The 21,664-nt window shown below is 44.1% G+C and overlaps 1 protein-coding gene across 8 annotated transcripts in view; it reads left to right on the top strand.

Moving 5' to 3' along the window:
• ADGRL1 (adhesion G protein-coupled receptor L1) overlaps nucleotides 1-21,664 on the top strand; it is a 121,092-nt gene that overhangs the window by 83,029 nt on the left and 16,399 nt on the right. For 3 of the 8 annotated variants that reach the window (XM_053376323.1, XM_053376331.1, XM_053376328.1), the window contains exons 5-9: nucleotides 9,476-9,490; nucleotides 17,248-18,048; nucleotides 19,693-20,007; nucleotides 20,528-20,631; nucleotides 20,756-20,941. In XM_053376323.1, coding sequence (XP_053232298.1) covers nucleotides 9,476-9,490; nucleotides 17,248-18,048; nucleotides 19,693-20,007; nucleotides 20,528-20,631; nucleotides 20,756-20,941 — 1,421 coding nt within the window. Of the gene's footprint in view, nucleotides 1-9,472; nucleotides 9,491-9,870; nucleotides 11,608-17,247; nucleotides 18,049-19,692; nucleotides 20,008-20,527; nucleotides 20,632-20,755; nucleotides 20,942-21,664 lie in introns of those variants that run through there. The other 5 variants (XM_053376330.1, XM_053376324.1, XM_053376333.1 and 2 more) reach the window with 3 other exon arrangements.

Below are 21,664 nucleotides of genomic sequence, written 5' to 3'. Positions count from 1 at the left end.
GGAATCCTAGCTTGCATTAAGCCGTAATTCCCGGTTATGTCCAATACAGGGAACTCTGGTTTAATGTTCAGTAAACAACTAGGCTAATAAGTCAGGATGGAGAAGTGCTTGTCCACAGTGAAGAAGGAGGACACATTCACAGTTCTTGTGTGCAGCTTTGTAAACCATGAAACTGTGGACAAATGTCTGAGCAAAGCCATTATGTCTTCACTTAAAATCCAGGATCATTTTCACTATTCATTATATGCATAGCTGAGATAAGAATGCTTTTCTGTCAGTGTGATAGGATAGTTAAGCCCACAGTGTGCTCCTATATCCTTTTGATTCAAATCTACTAAGGCTACATTCTCTTCCCAGCTTATTTGCATAGCTTCTCTCTTCTCCAGAAGAGGCAGAAACCTTCTTTCTAGCTTTACCACACATTAAGAAATACATTATTTCCTCAACACTGGTAAATATTTGACATCAGTCTTAGTTACATCAAATGCTCTCCCTGCTCCTCGAGTCAGGACTCCTGGGTTTCAGTATGCAGGTGAAATGGAGCCAGAAGCAGGAAACAGTTAGCCCATTCTCAAATTGGCAATGGCTGAACTGAAGAGGAATTTTGCAGTAGTTCTCGCCTTTAATTAGCACAGACATGTTCCCAACTCACATCAGATAGGAGAAAGCATCACCCGTCCTGGACGTATCCTGCTTTAATGCTGAACCAGGGTGGCAGTCATGATAACCATGGTTGGACCTCTTTCATTGAAAAGTATCACGGCTGGGCATTTCATCCACAATGGTTTGTGCTGGATATGTAGCAGAACCTGAACTCAGCTCTTGCTACAGTCATACCTCACTCTGCCTCTGTGTTTCTGCTGCTCCCTGCTGGCTGCCCTACCATGCTTCTTTAAGCAGGAGAGTGGTTTGATCCAGTGCTGTTGTCCTTGGGGGTCAGGGCTGGAGCAGCTGATGGAAGGGGAAAGCACAGGAAGCTGGAGACCCATGGGGAGAGGGGTGGGTGACAGAGGGATGACAGAGGTGGGAGGGGCCTATGTTGCCAGACCCTTTTGCTTCCTTCCTTTGCAGCTGCCTCCACTCTAACCAGACACTGATCTTCCTTCCTCAGGGTCCAATCTGACATGTGGAAAAACAAAACAATTCATTTAATGTGTCTGATTTTTGGTTTTGGATTTTTTAAAGTGAATTGTTATTATTGTGTCAATATTTTTCAAAACGCAACCTCCCTCTCCCCTCTCTTCTGCCAGCTCCTTCCCCCAGCTTTCCCTTCTCTTCTTTCACTCTGTTTTCTGCTGCTTGCTCTCTTTGCTTTTTCTTAGGCCAGGGTTGTTCTGGTTACCAGGGGTATCACCACTCACACTGGGAAATGGTTGCTTTTAGTGCCTGGATTCTCTCCTAAGAGTGAGTGGAGTTTAATGGGCTTTGCCAGGCAAACACTTCTGGAAATCAGGCAAAGTAGTGGGGACATAGGCAGACCAGTCACTTGATGAATCTGGGTGTAGGTGCTTGAATGGAAACTCCAAGATCCAAACAGATATTTGGGGGGCCAAGTCTTAGCCAGTCCCCCAAGCCTGACTGCAGCCTAGATAGATCTTACTAACTGTATCCATGCTGTGCAGATTTAGTTTGTACAGATTTAGAAAAGGCCCACACTGTCAGCATTTATACACTACGAGTTGGAAACAGACAGATCATTTTAAGGGTGAAGCTAAGATATAATTTTTAAAGAGAAGTCATAGGAGGTTCTTTATCCTTGCGGTGGGCTTAGGTTCCTCCTCATTTGTCAGTTTGCATAAGAGACATATATTCTATCAAGCTAAATGGTGTATCCTGACCCTCTTTAGTCAGATTGCCCACTTTTTAAAAAAGTACCATAAGCACATGTATGTGTTTGGTTTGCTTGAAAAACACCACAGTTTTGTTTTGTTTTTAATTGCAAAACTTCCCTGAGGGGTAGGGGGAGAAGCCTTGGTGAAATTATGCCAATCAGTACTGTCCACCACTGACTTTGGCAGGGTGGTTTGAGACAGTTATTGCTTCCTCTGTTGTGCACTTATTTCTTGTGCCACTAGTCAGGCAGGTTTTGCAGGTCTCCAAAACAATACAAAAGTGCAAAACCTTTCATATAGCTGTCAGGGAGGAAACTGTTGGCTGCTGACTAGCCCAGTGCAAACTAGTTTGGGATCAGATTCTTAAACAGTTTTAATCATCATGACTTCTCTCACAGCGACTTTGTGAAATGTCATCATTTTATAAGGTTGCTGAGAATGCCTTGTTAGAAGCTCCCCATCATTTTGGAGAGCTGCATTTCTGAAGATTTCTTGGTTGGAAGCCATGAAGTTTGAGCAGGCTTGAAATTGGTTTAAATACAGAGGTGTAGATGGAGATGCCCATAGACATTGCTGGGCACAGCCAGGGGGAAACACCAAGTCATTAGTGCTGCAAAACCATACTGAGGCGTAGTATAGTTTGGCACTGATTAGGCTACGGCAAGAAATCTGTGTTCCATTTTGGGTGCTACTTTGAAAGGAAGATGAGAAAAAACGAGAAGCTGTTCATCATCCAAGGAGAATAATAAAGAGTGGAGTTATAAGGAAGTGCGAAGGAGCTGCATATAGCAGCCGCAAGAAGAAAAGATTAAATGGAACATTCTTAACGGTCTTCAAATATTTAAATTCAAGATGTCAAATAGCAGTTGCTACTGCCAGTGAGGGTAGGCCAGAAATGAATGGTTCTAAGGAGGGCAGTAGAGCAGCTAAGCGTTGGAATAAATTTCAAATGGAAGATATAGAGTCTCTTTCCTTGGGAGTGTTACAGAGTGGCTACATAAACATACATAGGCAACAATTTGGCACTCAGTGAATACTACTCTATTTAAAGAGTTTTTGTCTTTGTTTATATGATAAACATTTATTCAAACTTCAGTATTTTTTCCTCTGCCCACCTTCAGTGTTGGCATAATTGGAGGCCCTAGCTGTTCCTGCCCACGTCCCTGTGGCCCTGTTTCCTTGACTACATTCATCATCCTTTGTGGATGTGGTCCCTCTTTTCCCTTGGTTTCCTCCCCACTCTTTCTCCTCCATCTCCTCTGCTGACTACGCTTCCAACTAGGGAGCCAGGGTGGTGTATGGCCTGCTGAGCAGCCTCTGGGCCCAGCTAGCTTGAAAATTCCCTTGCTGACAGGACCAGTGGAGCTTCGTCACTGATTCTGCAACTCACATAAGACAAGATGCATATGTGGACCTCAGTTTTCCCCCAATTCTAAATGAAGAGAGCCTCTCGTGCACACAGGAGACTGGTCTGTTTGTTCATTTGTATGAATTTGTGTGCTTCATATGCAGCTAATTCCAGATATAGAGAGGTGTTCATTCATTTGGGGGAAGAATGCTTAAAAATGCAGTAGAATGGTTCCCCCCTTTTTTTCTTTTTGCTTGGATTAAATTTGTGCATAGCTTGTTTCACCCTTATCCTAGGTTTGCATGGTGGGTCAGGCCCCATTCTTTAACTGGGACATCCAGTTAAAGAAGGTTAGGATTCTGAAACCTATTTTCTTAGATGATTTAAGAGACCACAAACCTAGCCAAACATCAACTGAAGTGCAGTGGATTCCTTTCTTTTTAAACAGGCCTTTCTTTTATTTCCCACTCGTTTCCTAGGCCCTTGTGTTATACAGGCCTGACATGGACAATCTGTTTTCAAATTAGTCCAGAAAAAAGCCTGTCTGGCATCCATGACCCTGCTTGCTTCAGTTTCTCAATAAATCATAGTCTTATAAAGATTCATTTTTATACATATCCCCTAAAGCAATCCAGAGCCGTTATCTCCTTTACATACATGGAGAGCTCAAGTCCACATATGCTCATAAATGATGGTTATATGGTGACACTCTGGTAAATCATGAAATGAAGTTCTGGTCTTCTGAGCCACACAACGGCTTGTCTATTTAATTTTTCATTCCTTTACTCAGTCCAAATTATGTACAAGTCAGCACAAATCTGGTATCACTTGTATGTTTATTCTGACTCCTGGCATCAACTCCTTTTCTAACTTTCCAGGGCCTCACTGACCCGGACAAGAAAAATATTCTGTCTGGGTTCATTTTAATGTTAAGATGTCACCAAAGTCACAAAGTCCTTCAGAAACTGAATAAAATCCTCAAATCACAAATTTGTTTAAAACATTTTAAGGGTTTTAAAGAATACATTTTGTTTCTTAGCTGCTGGGTATCATTTAATGGTAACCCTGAGTGTGAGAAATCCTCTGCTTCCCTGCAAATGGAAGATGAAGTTAACCCTTCATAATGAATACACACAACACCCTCAAAAGAGGATATGGGAGGCAGAGTTTGAGGATACCATGAGAGTCAAATAGTATATCCTCTTTATATCTCTTTTCCAGTCATCTGGGGCCATGCAGTGTTCCCTGAAGTTTCCAATATAAAACACCACATATAAAATCCTGAGTTTTCTTCAGTGTTCTAAGATGGACTCATCAATGAACCATAACAGGAAATTATCAATAGCAAAATAATAGTAAGGATGTTGATTACTTTCCTTACCTCTGGTGACTGGTTGGTGGACTGTATGCACAACAGTAAAATTTGTATTAATGTACAAGGAATTTATCGGAATGCTCTTTTGTGCACTGGGCAATCGTTCCATTTCCTTTCGGGGCTGTGCCAATTTTTCTGATCTTATCAAAGTTTGCTTTTTTCATGAATTCTGAGGAAAATTTCAACTAGGATTCTATGATTCTTTTCTAAATCAGCCTCCAACAATCCTGCCCACTTGTACTACTATTGTTAACACTTCGCCTTCCCAAATCAGCAGGAGCTCCACTATAATCTTCTTACATAAGAGCATAAGCAGAGACCTGAAGGAATATAGGGAGGAATTCAACACTGTGCTTTTCTGACCATCCATCAGTGCAAGCGCTTATGCTTTCCAGATGAAATTATTCCCCCCACTCCTCCCCCCATGTGGTGCTCTGAGGGTTCTCCTGACCCCTCTCTCCAGAGCAGATTGGGGGAAAGCATGGAGGGATGATGATGATGATGATGATGATGATGATGATGATGATAATAATAATAATAATAATAATAATAATAATAATAATAATAAATTCAAAAAAATTATTTATACCCTGCCAATCTGGCTGGGCTTCCCCAGCAACTCTGGGCGGCTTCCAACCAAATATTAAAAATACAATAAAACATCAAACAGGAGAGGAGGGAAACCTCATTGCACTAGCAGAATCCCTTATGCAGCTTTCTGCTAGTATGCCAAGTTAGTTAAGTCCAGGCCAGACCAATGTTCCATTTAGTCTACCATCCTAAAGCATTTTCTACTTAGGCCAGATGCTACCAGAATGCCCATAAGGGCTTGAAGGCAACAGCTCTTTGCCTGGCAATTTGTACTTGGTGATTCACCATCACTGAACCTGAAGATTTATTTTAGTTATGATGGCCAATAGCCATTTATTTATCCTCCATGAATTTCTGCAGTCTAAAGTCATGTTTACATCTGACATACTTTTATACCCCTTCTCAGGCTAGCTTACTGGAGCAAACCCATGTTACCTGTTCTACACAACAATGCACAGCTGTTCCATACAATCTGGATTGCAGTATGAGCCAGTTGTGTGTTGGCAACCGATAGATCACTGGTGGTTATTGTGATTGTTGTGCCTGCAGCTGCACAGGTTTGGGAACAGTATGCTTTCACATCCTTCATTTTGCTTCTTATTTTACTTTGTGTTGTAACAATTCCTGCAGAGAGTGGAGACATGTTGTTTCTAACATCTCCTTTTTTGTGCCTCTGCCAAATTTTGTTCATATAGTATTGTTGTTGTTGTTTAGTCGTTTAGTCGTGTCCGACTCTTCGTGACCCCATGGACCAGAGCACGCCAGGCACCTCTGTCCTCCACTACCTCATATAGTATTACCATGACACAATGTGGAGGACTGTGGAAGAACATTCAAAGTTACTGGGATCAGCAGAGCTTCTGTTTAAATTATCAACCAATCGATCCCTCAGTCTCTACCACTTTTGGCCGGTTCTAGTAGCTCTGTCTAGTCTCACCAAAGCTTGATTTTTGCTCATAGAAAGCATCCTGATCCTTCCAATCACATATATGACATAAATCCTGATCATGTCTGATCCCTGGAAAGTTCCTAAGAACTGCCTGGAATATTTCATTTTTGCTTCTCTAAATTCCACTAGAATTCCAATAATGTAGCCAGTGTGGTGCTCTTCAGATATTTGTTGGACTACAGCTCCCATCATCCCTGACCATTGGCCATGCTGACTGGGGCTGAGGAGAGTTGTTCAACAGCATCTAGAAGACACAGTATTGGCTACCCCTGCAGCAAGATACAGGCTTAGAAGTGCAATTTGTTGAGGAAAGTAGAATCTGCCTTCTATCTTAGGCTCCTTGAGACAACTGGTATCCTGGACTCTATAATGGATAATGAATGAGAATACCTGCTCCAATTTTATCAACAAAATTGTGCAGTACCAAGCTAGACTGGAGTGATGAGATGGGAGGGTTGTTGTGGTTCAGCAGTTTATTCTCCATTACCAAAAAACCCCTCTTCTTTGGAGCAGAACTGTGAGAGGCCTGAATTTGGTGCTGGGCCAAAGAGACAGACCAGGGATGGTGTTATTTTGCCACTCCCCTGCTGCCCAGCAGCCTCCCTGACTGGGCTGGCCAATGTGGTCATTGGTGACTTCAACATTAGGATTGCCATATTTCAACAAGTGGAAATCCAGACTGGGTTTTCCCTGACATTTTAACAGGCTTCCGAAAATTCCGCCCGGATGCCATTTTTGAAGGGCACATCCTGACTATGTCCAGGAAATTCCTATAACATCCATGCTGAGGATGCCTTGGATCTAGCTCAGGATTTTGTGGTCTTCATGGCAACCATGGGACTGTCTCCTATAGTCATAAGTCTAACACACAGCAGGACATACCCTTGACATGTTCTTTCCTCCAAATTGGGAGGGAGATTGTCTGGAAGTAGAGTGGATATTATCCCATTCCCATGATCCAGCCACTATCTAGTGAAGTTTGGTCTTACAGCAAGTATTCCCGTCTGCAATGATGAGGGACCATATGATCTGTCCTCAGAGGCTGGTGGATCCTGATTGATTTTTTATGGCTCTGGTGGATTTGCCAGTGGATAGAGCATTGCTTCACTGTGGAATGGTTGGAAGACTTGGGTCATCAACATGATCACTCCCAACACCTTCCCATTCCCTGGCGATGTACAGATTTCAACTGTTAAAAAACTTGTAGACAGTGTTGCAGAGCTGTATACGTCACTTTTTTTGCTTCACCACTGTCCCTAGTCAAACCAGCTTTGCAGGTTTTGAAAGCACTTTAAAATGTATCCTAAAATAATAAAGATAACCATAACAACACCCACAACAATAAGTAATAATAATAATAATAATAATAATAATAATAATAATAATAATAAAAGACGACTAACCTAGCCCTTTAAAAAGGAATAAAAGGGCAATATACTTTAGGGGTAAAATTGACTAGACCAGGGGTCAGCAACCCGCGGCTCCGGAGCCGCATGTGGCTCTTTTACACCTTTGCCGCGGCTCCGGGGCAGATACTAGCGAGGGGAGGAGGCACATTGTGCGCCCCGACACTCCCCACTGTGGCGGGTGCTGTACTGGCTGTGATGTCGCATGGGGGCGGTGCATGCGTTAGTCACGCACCGTCCCAACGTCACCTGCCCGCCCGCCCGCTACATTGTAAGGGGCATGTACGCTGGTCACTGTTTTGAAGGGGAGTGAAGAACACACACACACACACACACACACACACACACACACACACACAAAGGTAACTTGTTAATTTAACGTTTATTTCTATGAGGAGGAGTAATTCTGAGGGGTCAAACAAAGAAATAATAAAAAAGTGACAAAAAAGTTATTTTTATAATGACGAGTTTTGCGGCTCCCAGTTTTTTTTTCTTCGGGAACGGGTCCAAGTGGCTCTTTTTCTCTTAAAGGTTGCAGACCCCTGGACTAGACCAAAAACTTTGCAACATGGTCTAGTTCAGGCCTAGGCAAGCTCGGCCCTCCAGATGTTTTGGGACTACAACTCTCATCATCCCTAGCTAACAGGACCAGTGGTCAGGGATGATGGGAATTGTAGTTTCAAAACATCTGGAGAACCAAGTTTGCCTATGCCTAGTCTAGCTGATTTCACTATTTGGGATTTGAATGGGATGTAGGGGAAATTGCTGTAAGAAACAGGAAAAATTGACTCCTATTCTGCTTCTCTTCATGGTATTTGTATAGTTGTAAAGATATCGGTTTTGGATCAGGACTAGTGGCTTAGTAAAGGAAAAGACACTCATTTTGTTCCATATAAATAATTGGACACACCCAGAGAGAGCAAAGCAAAGGACTACTTCCAGTGTCTTAAATAGTGGCATATTTTATTTTTGAAGAAGAGGATGTGATTTGAAAAGCTATCTAATTGGGGATATAATCTGCATGTAATAGCAGCGGGGTCAGAGTTCATGATTTGTTCTGTATTCATAACGTTCTAGGTCCAGTCCTTGAAGTCCCTAGTTTTTAGGACTCGAATTGACTTCCCCCCCTAAGTGGCCCTGCAGAGCTGCTGCTGGTCAGTGTTGGACTGGCTCTGTTTAAGGCAGCACCTTATACATCAGCATTGACATCAACAGCTGCAAGTTACGTAACTACTAGGGTAAAAGAAGGTAGTGAGATAAGGATATGTGTATTTATGAATATAGTACACAGCAATTATGAGTTGGAGCAAAGGAATAGAAGCATGGGAGGATTTACAGATAGATAAATAGGCTGATTGATGTGGGAGTGAACTGGATAGGCAATGCATTTATGGTCATGATAGGTCAGCCTTTCTTGGGGGGGGGGAGGTATTCTGGGATATTTTTCTTTTCAAACTCTTGCTCTTTTCCTTTCTCCCCTTTCTGCTTGCTCTCCCTGATCCTACCTTTCCCCCAACCTCACCTTCCTCCCTGCCAAAATGCTTTGAGCCAGCAAGCCAACCCCCTTTTGTGTTTTGTTCCTTTGTCGTCCTTTCTGGTTGGTTTTGATTTCTGACTTTTCTTCTGAAGGGCAATGTCGCCAGCACAAAATTAAAAACAACAACAAAAAAACCCTCCAAAAACTGTAAACCTCAAACCGATCAGACGAAAAAAGAAATGAAAAAGTACAACTACCACCACCAAACCCAACACGCTCTCTGCCTTGAAATGATTCCAAAGCGGGAGGGGCTGGTGTTTGTTGGGCTGGTGGGGGGAGGGGAGGGGAGATTTACAGTTTAAGAAAGAAAGAAAAAATGGTTTCTTTAGGGTGCGGGGAGAAACAAAAGCAATTTAATCTCTTTTCTCTTTTTTTTCCTTCTTGCACCTTTTTTTTTCAATATATTTTTCTTCTCTCCCTTCCGATGCATAAAGTAGAAGTGGAACAGAAAGGTAAACAACAACATTACCACTGACCCCACCCCTAACCCAGCACCTTGTTTTTTTCTCTGTGGCCATATTTAATGTGACCTTCCTTTACCTTTTCTCCTCAATCCTCCTCCTCCTCCTAACCTCCCACCTCCCCTCCCCTTGGTTTCCCCACCTCTTCTCTCTTTGGTCTCACTAATTCCAATTGGCATCCCCCTCCCTGTCCAGAAACAAAGCTTCCAATAACTAAACAGCACTCAGCAAATAAAGGATATAAAGTAACCCATCTAACAACTGCCCTTCCAAACCTTTTCCATTTCTCCTTGCTCACATGTGGAGTGGAAGCACCATTAATGTCTGGGTCCTCTCTCTGGTTTTGCTTCCTTCAGGGGAAATAGACTTTTTCCAACCCGTTCTCTGCGTCTTTTATCATTCAACTGATTCTCTCTGCTCCTTTCTTCGTGTTTCCATGGCAACCAACTGGGTACCTTGGCCTACCTCAACCACAACTTCTCTCTTTCTTTTTCTTTTTTTTCTAATCCCAATTCCTGATTTTTTAAAAATAAATGCTTGAAATTTTATGGGATTTACATATAAAAATTTGCCACAGTACAGAAGAACAATGGGGAGGGTGTGTTTTTATTTTAAATTTTTTTATTTTTTTATTTTGGGCCCTTTCAAATGATACTTCCAGGCCTTCCTCCACATTTTTCGAGATTGTTACATACTTAGAACTTTGTTTTAATTTTTATCAAAGCGCCATTCTGGCTTTAAGCAGCCTGTAAGATTGCAGTGGAAATGTACATCTTAGATCCTATACATTGCAATCAGTGGGGCTCCCCTCCCCCGCCACTCCCAAAGCTATGTGTTCAGGATCAGGATGTAAGGCACAGAACAAAACACTTTTTTTCTCAGTTATTGAATAGAGCAGGGGTCCTCTTTTGAGCCTCTCACCATATTTAATACATTATTGTTTGTGGACTCACTTTTATGTGAGGAACATTCAATTGCACATGCTGAGTGGTGCCACTTTTAACCAGGGTAGCTTTGTTATCTACTACTGTCTGAAAATCAAAGTGAAACAAATGTGTGGATAAAACTGAGCATCAGTTATTCCACTTGTGATCCATCTTTTAGTGGGAATTTTACCCTAAGCTTGGGCACTTCTTTGGAGAGAATCCCCCAGCTATTTTTTTCAGTTGAGTCATTCCACACACACCCAACCTCCAAGTAATGTTCTAACATGTCTTGAAGGGCCTATTTCTCTTTTCTTAACTCTTTTTCTCTGCTCTACTATCATGATAATGTGAGAATCAGATAAACCCATAGAAAATAACATTTTCTAGAATACATATACATTAATTATACCAATATACTAACCACTTTGATGTGGGAATTTTAAATTTTCTTGCTTACTGTTTCTTTTTCTTTCTTTTCTTTTTAAATTCCTGATCAATCCTGGGTGATTTTATTTGTGGATCTTTTCCCCCTTTTCTGCCTGTTTTGGTTTTTTTTTTAAAGAAAGCTGCAGTCATGATCATTGACTATCTGTCTGTTATTGGGGGAAGATGGGGGTGGTGCATGAAAGAAGTGGGGGTCAGTCAATGTATTTTTAATTTGAATGTCTTGGCTAGATCTGGAGGTTATATACCTAATGTAAGTATCAGGACTCACAACTGCAATGAGCCTGTCTTAACAAGGGACAAGCTGTCAGGTTAGCGCTAGGAATCGAGCAAATTAATTAATTTCAAAGTAGTAAAACTCAAAAGCCAGGCTTGATTCCACCCAACCCATGTCTCTCTCTTTTTCTTTCTTTCGCTCTCTCTCTCTTTCTCTCTGTTTAGTTTGCTCTAAAAGCACTGTTGATTTTTTTTTCCTGCATTGGTTTGGAATTTTTTCCCAAGATTGGGGATGGAGGCATATACTTATACTTTTCTTTTCCACAGGTTTCCATGGTTTTGGATGTGGATTTTTACTGATTGTTTCCTTCTCTGTTTCTGACATCTTCTCCCCCAACCCCAGAGCACAGTTGCCCCCATCCCGACTTAGAAGGCTGAGTCGACACTGCCCCATCCATGAGGGATCGGAACCAGTTAACGCTTTGTGCTGTCCCCCCCTCGCCAGCGCTTCATTCTTTAATGGTGTGTTTCTCCTCCCCGCTGCCAGGAGTCATCCATCCCACCCCACCAACCCAGATGGGAAGCTGGGCTGAGCCGAACCTGTGAGACTCCATGAAGCTGCTTTGTAGCGACATTGTCAGGCAAGGTGTTCAGAGCAGGCAGGCGTTAGGCAGGATTAGAAATCTGAAATCTCTTGGATTTTGCTCCCATCCAGCTGCCCATCTGTGTCCTCAGCTCATCATACGTAGGCAAGAGAGGGTGGCATGTACATAAAAATAGCATAGAGGTGTATTTGTGCAATGTAAACCATAGAGACACACAAATCACACAGCAGTAACAGTCACCCAAGGAACCGAAAGTAATGCATAGAAAAGTCCACATGAACACAGCCATATTGATAGCTCTACATTCAGAAAAAGATAGAGATATATGATTAAACACATGCATTGATAGCACAAACACAGATGCATTTAACACACATTCAGGAGCAAACAAATGCCATCTACACACATACAAATCCATAAGACAACACTAGCCACCTTGAGTGCTTCAGTGGTCTGGTAGATAGTACCATTTAAAACAAAGTTCACATGCTCCTGAAAGCATCTACAGAACTATATAGGAATGTGGATCCATCTCCATGAGCACATCCTGGGTGTCCACTGACTAGGCCTTCACCCTTTGGCAACTCTACATGCAGCCTCTGGGCACATGCACTGAATTATGGCAAACATTGCTGTTTCCATTCTGGAGACTTCCTCTCTCTTGCCAAGCCACTGCTGTCCTTAACTGGTCCTAAGAGTACACTTTGAGGAAGCTAATCAGAGAGTGGCTCCAGACAGCCTATTCACTCTAATGCTGCTCCTTTCCAACCAAAGCAATAGACAGCTTGACCTTGAGAGAGAAATGAGAAAACTCTGCAATTCATGGCACAGTATTTAGGTGAGCTACATCTAGGTTACTGGGATGGTGGTTGCATCCCCTGTATTTGCCCCTCAGGTGGATATCTATAGTTAGAGAAGCCTGTGAGACTAGATAGAAAGAACCATAGAGGGCTTTAGGAAGTGGAAAGAATAAGCTGACAAACCATGATTCTAGATTCAGGTTGGTAGCCGTGTTGGTCTGACGCAGTCGAAATAAATAAAAATTGTCCAGTGGCACCTTAGAGACCAACTAAGTTTGTTCTGGGTATAAGCTTTCGTGTGCATGCACGCTTCTTCAGATGCCCAGCTTATACCCAGAACAAACTTAGTTGGTCTCTAAAGTGCTACTGGACAATTTTTTGTTATTTTTTTACTGACAAACCATGACTGCCGGAGCTCACAGGTTCAGGCTCCACACCCTGGCTTGATGATGATGACTTTTTCAGTTCCAAGCTGTTTCCCTGAAGCATGACCATCAATTTGCAGGGAGAATTGGATGGGTCTGGGCATGATATAAGATGGGTCCCTGGCCATGTGGCAGCTTTGATCCCCCGGGAAATAGGGAGGGGAGCTCTACTGACCTGGGGATTCAAACACTTCCTCTTCCTAATAAGGAAAAGGAATGACCTTCCTTTCTGAACAAAAAGAAATGAGGGGTCATGATAAGAGAGTGATAAAGTTATCAGGCCAGCCACTTTGACCAACTTGGTCAAATCCTCTCTTTTCCCAGCATTGATCTGGAGGTTCCTTCACATCCATGGGCAGCTTGTTCAACAGTACTGTATTTCACTCCAGCCGTAGACTATCTTCTGGCCTCAAGTCCCACAAAAGCCAACAACTTTGCCCTGTTATTGGCTTGTGGAATGTGGCCTTTGGAAAGGTGCAGAAATGGGGGGGGGTGAGGGAGGATACAGGTGTCACAAACATGAAAGTGACATGTGCATCCAGCCACTGTGAAGTGACACCGGCACAGTCTTAAGAGCTACGGCTTGAGACCGGTGCCAATAAAAATAAAACCTTTGAGGCGGCCACTTAGTGAGTCTTGAACGCTTTTTATTTTGACTTGAAAGAGACTCACTATGACAAAGTTTGAGAACTATGGACTAGACAGAGATAAATAGCTAACACAAGGGACACCTTGCAGCACTACAAAATCCAACTGCTCCACATTAAGCTGTTCTTGTCTGATGAGTCACACCAGAAAACACTACAGGGATCTTTAACAGACCTTGTCATTAACATTTAGGCTAGGCAGCTCCCCTTCCCCCTGACTCGCTGTCATTCACTAGTGAACCCATCCATCACTTTACATCCCTCTGCACCACAGACCATATCAGATAGCCGTACTGTTTTATGCAAGGGGACTAAATAGATGATCTCTGCACACCTAGTATACTAGGATTGATAAGCTCTCTTTCTTCCTAATTAAGGGAGGAAAGACAAGTAATTTACAACCCGTCCTCCTTGGCCTATTTCGTCCATGCATTCTTTAAAACAAGTTAAAGGAGGGAAGGCTAGGCAGCTCCTTGCATTACAGCCCCATAGAGGAACATATGAGGACCAAAAAAAAAAAAAAAAAGACCTCCAAGCTTTTCAGAGGTTAGGGTTTTATCAGATACTCAGTTTGGATCTGTAAGCTGCACCACTAAAATTGTAATGTGAAATGCAAGCCTCAAAGGACTTCTGTCTCTCTGAGCCAGGATTCCTGAGTTCTGCCTCTAGCTCTCAAGAGGACAAATAATGTCCATTAGTTAGAAGGCGTTTGGAAGCAAAGAACTCCTGGCTTCCAGACCAACAATTGTCCATCTCTGTGAATCATCTCTTATCCCTTCCATGTGCCAGTACTCCCCCATCACCATGAAAGTTAGAATGTAGAATTTTCCAACAATGACAATGATAATAAATCAGTCGTTTATTGCTAAGAAGGATGCAACATGCCATCTCCATGGAGACCAAAACACTGTGAATAAGAGTGAACTCCTCAGGTTGCTGACTCAGCCCTGCTTTTTCCCTCTGAGGTTACCCAAGGACTGTGACCATTGGAAACAATGGGAGCAATCTAGCATACACTTAAGCCCACATAAATCCCACTGGTTTCTATGGGACTTAAGCTTGCTTAACTGTAGTGTAGATTGTGCCAGAGTCATGAGACCCAAGATTCCCTTGTCCTCTCCCTTCACTTAAGCAAAAGTGGATGAGAAACACATCTCTGGCCACTTGTACTGGTATGGCAGCATAAAGGTTCTGTCTGGATCTGGGAGAGCAGGGGGGGTTATTAATAAATGCTCCGTGGGGGCTTGGCATTGCAAAAAGTGCTGTTCTCCTCCCCCATGGCTGGTGCCAGACAATTCCCGTCCTCCTGATTTGCCATTAATTTTGGAACCCTTGGCACACCTCATCCACTTCCAGGTGTGTTGTGACAGGGTTTGATGGTACTGACCCCAGCCCAAGGGAGCAGTCTCTAAATTATGCCCATCCCCAATAAGCTTCAGTGCAAGCTGTGTCCAGAGTCATGTGGCACATCATAGCGACTGTGCGTTATTTAGTAAAGCCAGAGCAGAGAATTCACTTCTGCATTCACAGAATATCCCACATATTCTGGAGTTGATACAAGGCCCAAGTAAAACCCTGCTGACACTTCGGTGCGAAGTATATTTGATCCCACATGCAGAAGCAGTAAGCCAGCCCCCAGCAGAAACTGGGTTGCTTGGGATCAGGTTCCACCCCACCCCCTTGTACTGTGACAGCAAACCCAATTTACTGGCCTCTATATCATGAGGTGTGGTTAACAAGCACACTGTGCAGCCCTTTAAAGCCCACAGCCTGGATTTAGTGTGATGGCTCCTATGGCTCCTCTATGGCCGCTCAGTAACACTGTTCTGTAATAGACAAGGTGAATTCTCTGCTATGATGCTGCTCTCCTCACCCCACCCCACCTGCTCCTTCCACCACTAAATGCTTTTTTTCTCCCAGCCTTGCTCCAGCTAACCGGAGGCAGACACTTGCAGAATGCCTAGCCTGATTTGTCTTCCTTTCAAACTTTTTCCTCCCGGCTTTTCCCAAGATTCCAGGCTGCCAACTGGGTGGTTGTGGGTGGAAGGGAGGGCTTTCCTTTCCCATCTGCCCAGGTCTCCCTCCCACTGTCACATCACTCCTTCCACCCCCTGCCATGTGCACTAGTCTCATGTCCTTTGCTGATGTGAATCAAACCTGGCTGATAAGTTGCTCCAGTGGCACTCAGGATATGGGGGAAGCAGAAGCTGTTGGTTACTTCATCCTTCTGCTACAATACCTTTAGTTCTTCTTTTCAGAAGGGATCCAGTCCCTCAGCTAATCTACAGCTCTCTGTCCCCAGGGATTGAAAAATAGTCTCTTTCAGCAGGAAGAGGAAACACCCATTCTTTCATATTCAGGGGGATTTTAACTGGCCAAACATTGGATCTTTCTTATGCTTGTTTTTCATTCCCCAACGTCCCGTTGAACAGTGTTTTGATATCAGTAGAGGAAATTTAGGGCTGGAAGCCCCTCACCTTTTCCAACCCCCTCCCCATGGGAAGGCATTCCCACAAAGCTGTTCTAAAGTTGCAAAAAAAAAAAATCTAATCCATTCCATGAAAGTTGGAAGGGTTGAAACAGCTATTTCAAGAACACTTTAAGTTTCTAAAATTGAATTAGAAATCCCTGAGAGAAATTAGAACTATAAGAGTCAGATGCAAAAATAGGGACCAATTTCCATCTGTCTCAGTGCTAACACAACTGGAATTTAAGTGTTGCATGGCGGCTGGCATAAATTAGCCTTGATCCATAGTGAAACAGTAATTCCCTTTGAACATGGAACAGGATAGCTTTTGGATCATCTTACCAGCCTTAAAGGTACTCCTTTGCAGCTCCAAAGGAGCTCCATAGGACAAGCAACCTCAGCTGCTTCTAGATCAAGTGGAACAGAAACTCTGTAGGAGTCCAGTTGAGTAAACAACAAACATGTCCCTCCTCTAGAGAGACTCATAGAATACTTGGTTCCACCAGCCCCTCAGACCAGATAAGCATACACTATTCAATGGATCCCATAGGACAAACAGCCTCACAGCTCCATACTGAGCCCTTCATTTTTGAAAACCTGATTCCCATACCATTAGGTGGTATTGCCCCATTTGCTCCAATGTAGAGCATCTGATTTAGACCATGCAGGGTTTAGCTGGTGCCAATTGCTTTCCCATAGCTGTTAAACTGTTGCTGTGTTGACTTCTAGAAGGTGATGCAGAACATGCAACCAGAGAGTAGGGGCTAGAATTGTCAGTTCAACAACACTCCTGCTCAGATTTATGGGTTTCCCAGATGCTGCCACTCAGATCTCTGCAGGGAAACAATCTGACATCCTCTGCTTAATGCCAGAGAATGTAGCAAAAGGAAGGGAGGGAAGGTTTGGAACCCCTAAATTCCCTTTTTAATTTGATCCGGAGAAATTGTTTCTTTCCTCTGATGCTCCCCTGCCCCCAGTATTTATTTAACTTGTCACTGAGCCGTCTCTGCTCAATAACAGATAAAAGTCTCATGATTGCAGCTGCTCTCAAAACTCAGCGCGGATTTCACTTCTCCTGCCAACAGCCTTTTACAAATTTATCCTTTCTTCTCTCTTTCTCTTTCTCTTTCTTTTTTTTTCTTCTTGCTCTATCACATTCTTTCTGGATTTCCCCCCTTTTACCCAATCACCCTTTCCTCCCTTACATCCCCTCCCTAGTATTCGTTTGCCCGGGGACACTGCACAAGATCCTGGAACCTACCTCGGCCCATGAATCAGAACACCAGTCTGGAGCCTGGTGCAAGGACCCTCTGCAAGCCGGAGACAGAATATACGTCATGCCATGGATCCCATACCGGACAGACACACTGACAGAGTATGCCTCGTGGGAGGATTATGTGGGTGCCCGGCACACCACCACTTACCGCCTGCCCAACAGGGTTGACGGCACAGGTTTTGTGGTATACGATGGAGCAGTCTTCTACAACAAGGAGCGGACACGCAACATTATCAAGTATGATCTGCGGACGCGCATTAAGAGCGGAGAGACAGTCATCAACACAGCCAACTACCATGACACCTCACCCTACCGTTGGGGCGGGAAGACTGACATTGACCTGGCAGTGGATGAAAATGGGCTATGGGTCATCTATGCCACTGAAGGCAACAATGGCCGGTTAGTGGTGAGCCAACTGAATCCTTACACGCTGCGCTTTGAGGGAACGTGGGAGACTGGCTATGACAAACGCTCAGCATCCAATGCCTTCATGGTGTGCGGAGTCCTCTATGTGGTGCGGACAGTTTACGTGGACGATGACAGCGAAGCAGCTGGTAACCGTGTTGACTATGCGTTCAACACCAATATGAACCGGGAGGAACCCATCTCGTTGACCTTCCCAAACCCCTACCAGTTCATCTCCTCCATTGACTACAACCCCCGTGACAACCAACTTTATGTGTGGAACAACTACTTTGTCCTGCGCTACTCACTTGAGTTTGGCCCACCTGACCCAAGTACTGGTGAGACATAATCCTTGCACCTGAACATGGGGTGGGGTAGAGAAATTGTCACTGACTTGAAATCATGGGCCCTTGGCTTCTCCTCCCATTTTCCATTGGGTTGTCAAATACATTAGGGGACAAAAAAAGCCGTGTTCATTTGCTTAATGCCCATTTTTAATTGTACATTTCTGCAAATACAGCATTCACTTGAAATTACTTCTTAAATACATGTATATTTAATATATATACATTATACTAAAGATTATGTATAGGCAATCCCAAATGTACTGCTTAAGAGTGATACATTTTCACTTGAGCTAACCACCAACACACACTCTTAAGGTACTCGGCAAGCAATCTCAAGTTATTGAGCCATTGTCTCTCCCAACTTCTACTGTTCAATATCTCTGCCATCCTCTGCCATCCATCACATTTCAGGAAACATCCAACTATATAATGGCAAGTTCATCTTACAAAGCAAGGCTTCAGTCCCAAAGCTGGCTTTTGAAAATATATTTCATTTTTGCCATTTTGCCACAAGCAGGTCTTTTAGTTCCAGTCGTACAGTAAGCATCAGAGAATCTGCTCAGTTCAATTCAAACTCTCTGTGACCCCAAAAGAATTAATGTGTGCCTGAAATTCTGACAGTTAGCATCACGTGGAGTTTAAATTGACAGAGATGGATTGTCTGATGTGCAATATTTGGCAGAAGCCTGGGGTCTACGAAAACTAATTCCTTGAAGCTGGACTGAAGGGGGGGGGGAATCTGTGCTTATTTTGAATACAGGAAATTCAAGATCAGTCATGCTCAGGTGCGGTGGCAGATTCAGATTTGTTTAGCGCAATATGCAGCTAATTTGTTTCTCCGTTCGCCCCCATTGCACAGCTGCTGCCTGTGCAACACTAACGGTTAAACTTGAATAAGGTTACATTTGCATGTACAGTTTACTTGAAGGGTTGGGGTGGGGAAGAGCGAAATGTAGCCTTCTTTTACCTTGGTCACCAGATGTTGTCCTTTAAACCTGGGGTTGTAGCAAAAGAAAGGCAGTCACAGCTCCTGCCACCCACCCCCTCCTTAGACCTGCTGCCTGGCCCCTTCAAATGGGTCTCCAGGTGTGCCAGGAAGCACAACGGATGCTGGAGTGTGTATGCACAACAGGGCTCTGGAGTGGAATAGTTAGGAGAAGCTGCACCTGCCTTTTCTTCCACTTTAGCTGGAGATTTAAGAGTTTGGCCAAGGTACCAATCCTGGTCAGGTTAAAGAGAACAAAGGTGATTACTTTCAAAGTGAACAGAATTTTGCTAAACTTCCCAGATAGAAACAATTCCATTGAAATTGAGCAAAATATTTGGTTCTGAGGAAATGTCATTCAGCATCATGCTCATGAATACTTCTTTTAACATTTAAAACAGCAAGTGAGGATTTAGCCCTTTGTGTCCCATCCCTTCAGGAAGGACCTGGCAGATATATACTTTCAGAGATGTGAAGAATTTAGTAGGGACTCGTCAAGCTAACTGGTTAGAGACCTTTGCTTTGATGCAAATCAAAAACCAATGCTACCTAAGAGCATAGGAACCTGCCTTATAGTGCGTCCAACTCTGGCTGAACCTGTGGGGATATTTTGTACGTGGGTGGAAATCTATTTGCCTTTCTACCCACAGGCCCTGTCACCTCGACACCCCTCAGCACTACAACCACCATTCGTCCCACCACCATCACCAGCACAGTCTCACCTGCCGCTACAACAACAACACGGCAGGTGCCCCTCACCACCCACCCCATAGGTGCCATAAACCAGAAGGGTACAGAGCTTCACCCCGTCACTGCCATAATGCCCAGCACCCGGCGTCCACCAGCAAACAATCAACACGTCTCTCCAGAGCTCTTCTGCGAGGCCAAGGAGGTGCGGCGTGTCCAGTGGCCAGCCACACAGCAAGGCATGCTGGTCGAAAGGCCTTGCCCTAAGGGCACACGAGGTAATGAGCTGGCTTCATTTGAGTCCTAGAGGCATCAAGATGCACCCAGTTTCAAATGGGAGAAGCTGGGACTCCGGCAGAGTGTATTCTCGCCAATGGTGCAAGGAGCAAATGGGGCTTACAGGATATTGCCTGTGACCCCACAGCACTCAGCTCAAGGAAAGTGTGACAGCTTGAACTGTTGCTATGACTTAATTCATTCACACAACTTTCTGCAATGTGAACTCAGAGCTGGCAATTCTCAGTGGGATGAATTGGTTCTTCCATCCCCTGCTAACAGAACTCATCTTGTTATTGCCACAGAACTAAGCCATTTATCCCCACTCTGTACTCCTTGCTATATTAGTTAGATGTGAGAACTGGACTGTCAAAGAAGAGAGCTCTTCATTCACTACTAAGGTTATGATTGCTCTCTGAGACCCTTAATCTCTGGTCTAGTTTTGGGATAAGGTGGGGGTGGAAGGGGGAAACCAAGCAGCTGGAAGCTGACTGAATTCTCCCCCTGCTTTCCCATGCACAGGTATTGCTTCCTTCCAGTGTCTTGCTTCGGAGGGAAACTGGAACCCACGGGGGCCTGATCTGAGCAACTGCACAAGTCCTTGGGTCAACCAAGTGGCACAGAAGGTATTGCTTTCCCCTTCCCATTACAGTGGTCTTCACTCAGACAGTTCACATTTGGGCTTCATGCATGCACAGCTCCTTTTACCTGCCTGAGGCCAGTCTGCATTCCTTTCCCCTCCTTTGGCAGATCAAGAGTGGAGAGAATGCAGCCAATATTGCCAGTGAGCTAGCCCGGCATACGCGTGGTGCCATCTACGCCGGAGATGTCAGCTCCTCTGTCAAACTAATGGAGCAGCTCCTGGACATTCTGGATGCACAACTTCAAGCGCTACGCCCTATTGAGAGAGAGTCAGCTGGCAAGAACTACAACAAGGTGCATAGTAGTTTAATGGCTTAGATCAGAGGTTTTCAACCTTTTTGAGTCCCACTGGCCAGCCCCAGAGGAACCATTCGCCTGGGGAGCTTGTAGTCAGGGCTGTTGCAACAAACAGCTGTGCAAGACTTTGAGAGGCAGAGACGCAAGAGGGCATCAGAGGAGGGAGGGGAGAAAAGAGGGGCAGAGGCCAATGTTGCCTGTGACATCCCTGACCATCATTCAAGGCACCCCAGGGTGCCACAGCACACTGGTTGAAAGCCACTGGCTTAGATAGTGGTTCTAGGGCTGGCAGGCAGGGAGACTGACCCCAGTTCAAGCAAAAAAATTGGTCTTGGGAGGGGGGATAGCAATTCATCAAGTAAAGCTTTTTGCATGGTGAAGGTGTCACTGGTTGGATTTCTGCTTGTTGCACAGCTTTTAAAAGTACAAGAGTCGAATAGGAAAAAAGATGGCAACATGGTGTTGGGAGACAAGGAGTGGTAAAGGAGGATTGGTGCTTATAGGCATTGGGAGCAATGCATGTTGAGGCAGAAGGATGCCACTGAGAGTGAAGGGTTGGAGCTACAAACCATGAACCTGCATTCAGGTTTTACAATAACCATGGGAGCTAGAAATGAAAGCTGAGATCTTTGAGCTTAGTGAAATATTCTAGTTCTGTAATGGATGCCCTATTTCAGGGGTCGCCAACTCCCAAGAGACTGCAATCTACTCACAGAGTTA

This window comes from Podarcis raffonei, chromosome 2, assembly GCF_027172205.1.
Source record: "Podarcis raffonei isolate rPodRaf1 chromosome 2, rPodRaf1.pri, whole genome shotgun sequence".
Classification (NCBI taxonomy): Eukaryota; Metazoa; Chordata; class Lepidosauria; order Squamata; family Lacertidae; genus Podarcis; species Podarcis raffonei.
Note: the sequence above shows the minus strand (reverse complement) of the source record. Positions and strands in the feature narration are given on the sequence as shown.